General features: G+C 54.3%; 2 protein-coding genes across 10 annotated transcripts in view; one reads left to right on the top strand and one right to left on the bottom strand.

Annotated features, from left to right (window-relative positions):
* The first annotated feature begins 26 nt into the window (after positions 1-26).
* DNLZ (DNL-type zinc finger) lies at positions 27-8,830 on the top strand. Of its 4 annotated transcripts, XM_042786753.1 has the most exons (5): positions 27-451; positions 722-861; positions 4,930-5,050; positions 6,266-6,373; positions 8,371-8,830. In XM_042786753.1, exons 1-4 carry the CDS (start codon positions 215-217, stop codon positions 6,347-6,349), a joined length of 582 nt encoding a protein of 193 aa, XP_042642687.1. In that variant the 5' UTR covers positions 27-214; the 3' UTR covers positions 6,350-6,373; positions 8,371-8,830. The 4 variants fall into 4 exon arrangements, with proteins under 4 accessions (XP_042642687.1, XP_042642689.1, XP_042642690.1 ...); XM_042786755.1 differs by lacking the exon at positions 6,266-6,373; XM_042786756.1 differs by lacking the exons at positions 4,930-5,050; positions 6,266-6,373.
* GPSM1 (G protein signaling modulator 1) overlaps positions 6,896-9,409 on the bottom strand; it is an 81,996-nt gene continuing 79,482 nt past the window's right edge. For all 6 annotated transcript variants that reach the window (XM_042786745.1, XM_032999563.2, XM_032999558.2 and 3 more), the window contains one exon: positions 6,896-9,075. In XM_042786745.1, the coding sequence (XP_042642679.1) occupies positions 8,887-9,075 (189 nt within the window). In that variant the 3' untranslated portion in view covers positions 6,896-8,886. The remainder of the gene's footprint in view (positions 9,076-9,409) is intronic.

The following is a 9,409-nucleotide window of genomic DNA, read 5'->3' as shown; positions in this document are numbered from 1 at the left end:
GGGAGCTGCCCGCTCGTTGAAGGCAGGTCCCTGGTGTGAAGCCCCTGCTGAGGGAGGAAGCCCTGCTCCTGCACGGCGCTGTTGAGCCTTCGGCCTGGGTCCCGGGAGGCGGCCGCCGGTCCCACCGACCCACGGGCCGGGGCTCCTGCTGCGGCTTCCCGGGCTCCCGCGCTGGGGCGGAAGGGGCCGTGGCCGCCGCCTGCCCGCACCCAAGATGGCCGCTGCCCCGCCCAAGATGGCGGCCGCCGCCTCAACGCCCGCCCCTCCGCGCGCCTGCGCCGCCGCCATGCAGCGCGCGGCGCGGGCTCTGGTCGCGGCCTTCCTCCGCGCCGCTCCGCCGCCGCGGCCCCGCCGTCCCCCGCCCGCCCCGCTGCTCCGCCGCCCGGCCTGCAGCTCCGCCGCCCCGGGGCGGCCGCGGGCCACCCACTACCGCCTGGTGTACACCTGCAAGGTGAGCGGGGCGGCGCCGGGCGCTGCGGGCTGAGGTAAACTTCTCCCAGAGAAAAGGGGTAAGGGGGGGCGGGACGCGGCCCGTGGGGCACGTTAGTACCGTTAGTACGAAGCCACGCGGCATCGCCACACGATCGAGTCGCCTTGCAGTCGTTAGAGACGAGGGAGAGGGAAAGAAGCCTTTTCATCGGGTAAGCAAAATGTTTTTCGCTCAAAAGGTTCAGAAACTGCAGTTACCGCGCTCATAAAATGCATTTTGTTCGCTTTGTAGGTCTGCCGGACCCGATCAGCAAAAACAATTTCCAAGTTAGCCTACCACAACGGGGTGGTGATAGTGAAGTGTCCCGGCTGCGGGAATCACCATGTCATGGCTGATAACCTGGGCTGGTTTTCAGATCTGGAAGGAAAGAGGTAGCTGCACCCACTGTGCGCTTGTTCGGGCAGGGGAAGGGACAGCGCGGTTATAACTGGGTCGTCCTTAGCTGATATATTATTTCTTTGATATTTTATTTTATTTATTAAAAGAATCACATAATCTTTCATTATTTTAAAATGTGATTCAGAAAAAAACGAAGTTTTTGCAGGGTATAATTCTGTTTCATCCACTTTCTTAAAGAACTGAGTTCTAAAAAAAAAAAAAACAAAAAACAAAAAACAAACTGAGTTTTATGTCCTGTGATGTGACTGTTGCTACCTAGGATCCAAATAAACAGTGTAAAGCTACAGCAGAAGCTGTGTGGTGTACAGGCACCTTTGCTGGTGCCAGGAGGTGAATTATTGCATGTGGGGTTCTGTTCTGCCTCAGGCTTTATCAAATCACTGCTGGCTTTCCCTGGTAAGCATTTTAAATGTGTGGACTCATCTGCTGAATTTCAGTGATTTCTAACTCTGGGGGATACCTTTAAAATTTCTGTTTAGCCATAGTCGCTAAATTACTAATTATAAGGGATGAAAATAGTCCCAGAAGGTTTAGGTTGTTTTACCTGCTTCCCAAGCTCCTGGTGGAGAAATGCCATGGTGACGCTCACGTGTGCGATTCATTGCATCGTGTTAATCCTGAGAGCAGCGCGTGGGGGAGCAAGCCTGCGCTTGGCTCTCAGGGCCGGCCTTTGCTCTGGTGTCACTGTTGGTTTTCAAATCGCTGTTAAGGAATATCGAGGAGATCCTGGCAGCCAAAGGGGAGAAGGTGAGACGTGTGGCTGGTGAGGAAGCTGTGGAACTGCTTCTGGAAAGCTCGGCAGGTACCGGGTCTCAAGGTCAGCCCACAGAGGGAGAAAGCGGGGAAGCCCTCCCAGAGACTGGTGACAAGGGACAGACCTGACAAACGGGATCTGTGTCGTTCTGCTGATGGCAAAAGAGACTCTTAACCTTTATTCCCCGATTTCAGTGGGAAATGTCTGTGCTTAAAATAAACTCGGGCACTGGTCTTTCTCTGTTGTGTGTCTTTGTCCTGTGTAGTTTTGCCTTTGATCAGGCTAATGTTTTTAGAGATGGACTGCAGATATTTTTCCTGGTACTTGTTTTTCTGACTTTAAGATAAGTTTCAGTGCTTCCACAGTGTCAGGAGCCCTGCTTTGTTCTCCGCTGAGAAGGGAGCAATTCTTTGTCTGTGTGCTTTGGCCTAGGGAGGCACAGCTGCAGCTGGAGGCTTTAGTGATGTCTCCTGGCCTGGCCCAGGTGTTGTCTGGCAGCAGCTTGTTGTGGAGCAGCTGTGCTGATGAGGCAATTGATACCACCTGAGGAGATGGGCCCCGACCCTGACGTGAGTTTGCAAAGCCAAAAGGACCCTGCAGGAGGGTCAGATCGCTGGCTCTTAATGCCGTCACGCTCTGCTTTTTTTCCTTCCCTTGCCATCTTCCAGAGTTCCGCTTCTGTGCCCCTTGCAGCAGGGCTGTAAGTCGTCTGGTTTTGTGGGTTACGGCATGAGCTGCCCTGTGGGAGCGTCGGCCCCGCGCTCAGGAATCCCACGCACGCGGGACGAGTCGGCGAGCAGCTCCCGGCGTTGGGGTTATGCAACTTCCTCGTTGGTGAGGGGGAGGATGGGCGTGAAGGCAAAATTAGTATTGGTGAAGCACGTTGGAGATAAGTAGAGCACCTAGAAAGTTGTCTTAGAGTTACTTGACAGATGGTGAGGTGCTTATTAACACTACTGCTGCATGTTAAGATCAGTTAGAAGAAAAAATAATAATTTAATAAATGAAGAATGTAGGTGTTTATCAGCATATAATGCTCGGGTAGAGATGAATCAGGCAGTGAGGTGATGATATTGCACTGTCAGGGCTTACTTCCTCTGACTGCGTGAAAGCTTAACTTCTCTCGAGGTCCATTGGCATGAAGTACAGTGAAGTATCTGCTTTCTTATGGTTCTAAACTTGCAGTCAAAGAATAATTCAGGCTGGAAGGGGCCTCTGGAGGTTTCTAGTCCAAGCCCATTGTTCAAAGGAGGTCCAATTAGTTAAGGATGCTCAGGGTCTTGTGTTAAATATCTCTGAGGATGGAGATCCCACAACTTCTTTGGACCTTTGTTCTGGTGTTTGACCAATCCCATAGTGAAAAAAAAAAACAAACAAAATCAACACCTGACTGAAATTTCCTGTGTTTCAGCTTGCATCCATTACATTTTTTCCAAACACTGTGCACTTTCTGAGGAGAGCCTGTGTCTATTCTCTATGCCCTTTCATTAGCGACCTGTAGAAAGCATTAAAATCCCTCTTAGTCTCTGTGTTTCGGGGCCAAACAAACCCAGTTTGTTCAGCCAGCCCTGTGCAGGTGCTTGTGTCCTTAATCAGCAGAGTATTCAGTGAGAGGATTGCATGTATTGATGAGTTCATTCATCTGAAGTGTTCACAGTAATTTTTTGCATGTTGCATTGTAAGTGTGGATCAGAGCAACAGGAAAGTCGTCATGTTTTCCTGTTGGTACATGAGTTCAGAGTGATGAAATAGAGTTAAGGTCAGGAACTTCATCTGTCAGCCGGCTTGTGCATGTGCAGATCCTGGTGAAATACAGCGCGCTCTGAGACAGCTCGATGCTGAAGTGATCCATGTAGTAAGAAACAGGAGTCTTGCGTCTTGGAACGCCGCTGCGTGCTCACCCTGTTGTGAGTTGCTGGCATGTATTAGCACTCTGCTGGAAGAGTGCTGATTTTAGTGCCTTTTACCTGAAAATCAGCATTCTGTTTCCATCACACTAATGCCTTTGATGGGGTGGCCCAGAGCAGCTGTTGCAGGATTCCCGTTGCCTCGGAAGCAGTTCATTTACAAGCTGACTTTTTTTATTGTTTTCCTTACTTTTCTGACCTGCTGCTGTGCCCCAGCTACAGAAGGGTGGTGCTAGTTTTTGCTGCGTTACAGTAAAAACTGCAGCAAAGCCTGTCCATATTGGCTGTTCCTAGATTTTAGTGTGTCCTCTGGCACCAGGTGCTCTGGAGGCAGGACAGTGAGCCTGGCTGGGCAGCACCCAGATCTGAGGATGGAGGGTGGTGTATTTTTGCTGCTGCTCCAAAGGTTCAGGCCAACATCACGGACAGAACAGGAGGCAGCAGATTACAGGGAGCACCAGTTTCCTGCGCTGTTGCTTCTCATGACAAAACATCCTGGGGCTTTCAGCTGGAAGGAGGAGGGTTGCAGTTGTGTGAGGGAATTTGCGTACAGTACAGAAGGATTTACTGCTAATAGCTTGCAGGTAAAAAAGGAATTTTGTGCTCCCTTTTGAAGTGGGTTTTTCTGAAAACTGTTGTGTCACAGGGAAGTGTGTATGTTCTTGAAAGAGGACAGAGGTGAGCGCGCTTTCTCTAGGAGCAGCCCTTGCTTTGGCCAAAGACAAGGGAGCGGGGAGAAGTGCAGCAGACTTTCTCCTGAACCAGAGGTGTGTCAGGATGGGAAAAAGGTGACATGAAGGCCCGGTGCTGCGGAGCAGGGGAGAGCGACTGCAGGTGCAGCCGAGCCGGGTGAGTCTGTGGCACAGAGAGGTGGCGATTTTGCAGGAGGGGGCAATGTGGCACTCACAGGACAGGCAGCAGACACGAAGCCGTTTGCACGGGCCTTGAAGTGTTTCACTGTGGCTGTTAAGGGATGAATCGTGTTCCTGAATCCCATCCTGTTAGAGCTTGTCTGCAAAATGACAAATACTTTGTCTCTTGTTTTCTGCCTCTTTTAACAAATCCTCCTTCTGTAGTGCAGCCAGATGCCAGAGTTAATCCGGCCGGTGTGGGACTCTGGTGGGTCGTGTCTGTTAGCTGCAGGGGTTACCGGTGTTTGGTAAAGGTGGGTGAGACAGGGCCCAGTGGGGCTGGGAGGCGGACGATGATGGGATTTGCTGAGGGAAGGCCTTGGCATGGGCCCAGACAAGAGGGAAGCTGGGGTGCAGAGGCTCATTTGCTGGGGCTGCTTGACATAACCCGCTGCTGCTTTTTGCTGTCAGTGTGCATGAACACGCTGCCTGCGCTGCGCAGGACTCACCTCCTGCTGCCTTACACAGAGATGGCTGTTCTAAACCCTGCCACGCCTGGGTGTGCTCTGCTGGGCTCGGCTGTACCGAGGAGCCACTCGGGAGCTTCTCCGGGGGATTTGCCTGCCTCACCGAAGTGGCAGCCGAGCAGGTATGGTTCTTTTCCTGTAGCATCAGCACAGGCAGCGAGGAGGGGCACTGGGGGCTGTGAAATGAATCGCTGCTTATTTGTGCTGCTTGCACAGGGTCTAACGTAGGCGGGTTCTGGCCGGGTCCTACTGCAGCATAGGCAGAGAGGCACAGTGAGGCTGTGAGCCCTCCACTCCAAACCCTGCGTGCGTGTGTCCATGCTGTGGCCCTGCCTTACTGCAAAACCATGCAGGAGTTAGCTCAGCCCGTGGCTATGTCCTGGCCTAGCAGAGTCCCAGGAGATCGCTGTGGAAAGCGGCCAAAAGCTGTCCCAACTCTTGACTGAAATTTGCAGTGCCTGGGTGCTCTGGGCCAGCGTATCCCCTCCTGCAGGCTGAGAGCCTTTCCAGCCCAATGAAGATCAATGACGGCTGGAGCAGTGACAGCACGAGCCTCTGGGGAGGGCTGAGGTAAGTGCAGAGACTCAGCCCTGGCGTGACTTGGCAGATGAGCAACACAAACCCCCCACAGGCCTGACATCAGCCCTGTCTTCCAGGTGCCTCTCAGGGCATGTGTTCAGCCGAATAGTGGAGACTGGTAGCTCGTGTTTCTGCTGTTTTTTTTTTAGCATTCCTCTTCACCTCCAGACCTGCATCCCGGGACAGCGCCCTGCTCTGCAGTAACTTGCCTGTTACAGCTGCAGCAGGAAGCACTTCCCACTCCAAAGCCGCACAGCTGTGCCGGTCCTGGCAATCCCGAGTCTCCCCGGGGGATGTCAGCACCAGCGAGCTCTTCCCTGCGTGGGGCCGAGCTCTGCGCGGCGTGGGAGAGGCGGGCTGGCGCTGGCTGCTGCTGCAGGGTACAGCAGAGCAGCAACCATCGCAGGCCCTGAGCCTGCTGCTCCCAAGGGCTCTGGAAGAGATATTTACTGGAGAGCATGTGCAGCCCTTCCCTGGCTGCTGTGGACAGAGACGGCGGGTGAGACCCCATCACACACAGGGATTTCACCTCTTCCTGGGAATCTAAACCTTCGTGTACCTTGGGGCATGGTGCTGTCCCTAACTCCCACAGAGACTTCTAGCACCCAGCTTCTTGTGCCCAGGCACCAAGAGGCATGAGAACACCCGAGGAGAAGGAGCTGGTGGCTCTTCATTAATCTTTGCTCAAGATGGGCAGCAGCCAGCACAAGTTAGTCAGGCGTGGGAAGACCAGCTGTGACTTGGCTTTATCCTCACAGGGCTCAGGATTCAAAACCTGCTGCTCTCAGGCCCACTTTCTAGCGAAGTCTAATGGCCTGCTCGAGCCTGCTGTGCTGGAATGAGCTAGTGCTGCTGCCTGCTGCGTTGTGAGTATCTTCCCCCAGGGCTGATGCCAGGGCTTTGCGCAGCACTCGCTGCCCTTTTCCTCTGGCAGCTGCCACGGGGGAAACAAGACCCGGGTTTTGGGCCAGGCGCCGCGAAGGCACCGAGACAGGGCTGAGCCGGAACCCCCGGGCAGGGCCTGAAAGGCAAGGTCTTTTCTCAGCCAGTGCAGGGCTGTTTGTCTGTCCTGTCGTCCTGGAAACTTCTGGGCTCAGGCTGTTGCTCCGGGCAGGGAATGCTCAGGGCTTTGTGTCTCCTGCTACAGCCCCGCAGTCAGAGCGATGCTCTGCATTTAAGGCAGGCAGAACTGGGGACAGTGGCCGCTGCCTGAGATCTGCGTGCTCTTAATTTAAGGGGAGGTGGAGGGGGGTGTGCACACCCCCTTTCATAACACACGTGGTGATGTCTGCCACACGAGACCCCTGCCCAGCCCCATTCCCAGGGGCGGCAGCAGCTCTGCTGTTGGCAAAGCAGGTAGGCTGGCCAAAAAATAATGGAAATTGTTGTCACTGAAGCTTAGACACAAATATTTATTAAGCACAACTCCCCCTTCCCCTTGAGCTGTATTCATTTCTAATATATTAATTCATTTGGCAGATTATTTTTTTTTTTTAGAAAAAAAAGTACCTGTGGGTTGGAAATTCCCCACTAAAATGACATTAGCAAATGCACATGTAAAAAATAAATAAGCTCATACATTCAAGTATATGGCAAATAATTAACACCTCTGAAAGCTTAACGGTCAGATTCCAGTTCACCACCTGGCCGAGAGCTGCACAGGTCCGAGCCTGCAGCTGGTCAAGTCATCTTCATCTTCAATGTTTTCCTCCTCTTTAGAACTGCGAGCTGGGTCAGTCCGGCGGTGGCTGGGCAGGTCCTGTCCCTTTTCCAGAGCTCGGACCAGCCCCAGGCAGGAGGCTGAGCCTCGGGCAGCAGGTGAAACGCAGCCACCCCTCCACGGGTCAGTGCAGGCAGGTTAAATGCCCGATGAGCAGCATCACTGGTCTAAAAATCTTACTGCTGGTTGGAAATGTTTCCATCAAATGCATTTCAAATAGAAAGTGCTGATTTGTTCTCTAAAGGAACACATCTGCTTTGGCAGACTCATTACTGGAGTTTCTAAAGTCCAAGATAGCCTATCTGGTCAAGCAAAGAAAAAATACTCCACCTCCTGAAGTTAGATTCCTGCTCCCCTTCCTCTGCGCTTGCTTTTCCAACTGTTCCAAGAGAGGAAGGAATGAAAGTAAATGTAGACTTGGCTTGTGAGGGGGTGGAACGGACTTCCCAGCCGGCACCCCAGTCTGGAGCTCTCATGAGGCTCCGTGTATTGGAGACAGACAGGGCAAAACCCAAGCGCCTGGCCGAGAGCAGCTCTGCCGGAGCCTGCAGGGACAGGAGCAGCTCAGCTCTGGGCAGGGAAGGGCTGTTACCCCCGACGGGGGGGGGATGTGGGGGGGTCCTGCCTGCCCCCACACACCGATAAGCCGGGGCCACCAGACTCTGCTGGCTCCCAGAGCGGGTCCTTGCCGAATGCTGGCTCCTGCCTCGGGCACGCTCACCTGCGCCCAGGGCAACCCTGCACGAGGCTTTGGCTCAGCAGCACTAGAAGCGACGCGCTGCCCGCCTTCGCCTGGTGCTGAACAAGGGGCAGAGGTTTCCTTCCCCCTGCCCAGGCCCCGGCCCCTCTTCTCAGGCTTTGTCCCAGGCAGGAGCTGGGCTTTGCTGCACGGCTTTTCTCTAGAGGTAACCAAATTCCTCTACTGCTCAGGATGAGCAAGGCTTTGCTCCTGCTCAGGAGGCCCCGGTGCAGCTCTGCACCATGGCTGGGGGAGCAGAGGGGGTGACACAGGGCTCACTGCAGAGTCCTCAGCAAACCCAACATGAACTTTTAAGGTGTGTGGGACCACGACTGCAGCAGAGGTGGGGGTGAGGTTTAAAAGGGCTGGTGTGGCCTCTGACTTGGGCTCGTTTCCTCCTGTAGAAAGAACAAAGCTGAGCGAGATGTTCCAAGGGGAGGATCCAGAACAATTTGTGTCACCTCGTGATGCAGGCAAGACAGGAGCACTTCAAAATGGAAAAGGTGCTTTTCCCTTCCCCCATTAAAAGTGTTGTGGAAATAAAAGACATCAAGGCTGGAGTTAACTACCCACGCTCTGGGCTCCTCCTTTGGCCGACAGCAAAAGTTCCTGGATTTTTAGGTGAGAAGCGAAAGGGGCTGCCAAAGTCTTCATCCCTTGTGCTGTGCCTGGTGTTACAGTGGCCGTGTGTCCTAAAAAACACCTTGTTTAAAAACTGTCCCCCACTTCGTGGGCCTCCCTGTAACAGCCTCTGCAGAGCAGGCGGGTGCAGCACAACGGAGGCGCAGCTCCCCGTGTCCCGGGGCCAGCTCTTGGGACAGCTTTGGGAAACCCCCTACGCTTTTTTTTTTTTTTTTTTTTTTTTTTTACAAAACAAAATTAAACCAAAACCAACCCCCCATCAAACCAAACCCCAGTTCTTAGCTGGAACCAGGCCTCTGCTGCTCCTCTGCTGCCTCCTCCTGGGCCGAGGCCAAATCTACCCGCTGCTCGTCCATGCGTTTGGCCTGGACGCGCTGGATGAGGCTGAAGAAATCTTCATCCGGCATGGTGGGGCCGCGGGGGATGGAGTCTGGGGGTGCACAGCGCTGGTCATCTATCCTGGAGGACTGCACAGGGAGGAGAAGAGGCGGCCTTAGGCCTGAGCACTGCCCAGACAACCCTGTCTATGGGAGCGAAGGGCTGGAACCGGGGCCCAAGAGGGGCCCGGGGCAAGTGCTCCCCGCCTGGGGTGCAGGGAGTGGGGCCAGCGGGGCTGCACCCCACTGCGGGCTCCAGCCCCGGCCGTGGGCACTGCGCGGAAGGGGGGTTCTCCAGCCTCCCTCGCTGGCAGAGCAGAGACAAAGGGTCCCAGGTAGAAAGGAGGACCCGGAGGCCAAGCCCAGGAGCTACCTGGGCGCCCGGGGCTGTGGGTGGGTGGGGGTTGCGTTTGCCTGTGTGGGA

The sequence above is a fragment of the Tyto alba genome, unplaced genomic scaffold (genome assembly GCF_018691265.1).
Source record: "Tyto alba isolate M040663 unplaced genomic scaffold, T.alba_DEE_v4.0 Super-Scaffold_11, whole genome shotgun sequence".
Lineage (NCBI taxonomy): Eukaryota > Metazoa > Chordata > Aves > Strigiformes > Tytonidae > Tyto > Tyto alba.
The sequence above is the reverse complement of the archived record's forward strand: the minus strand, read 5'-3'. Positions and strand labels throughout refer to the sequence as shown.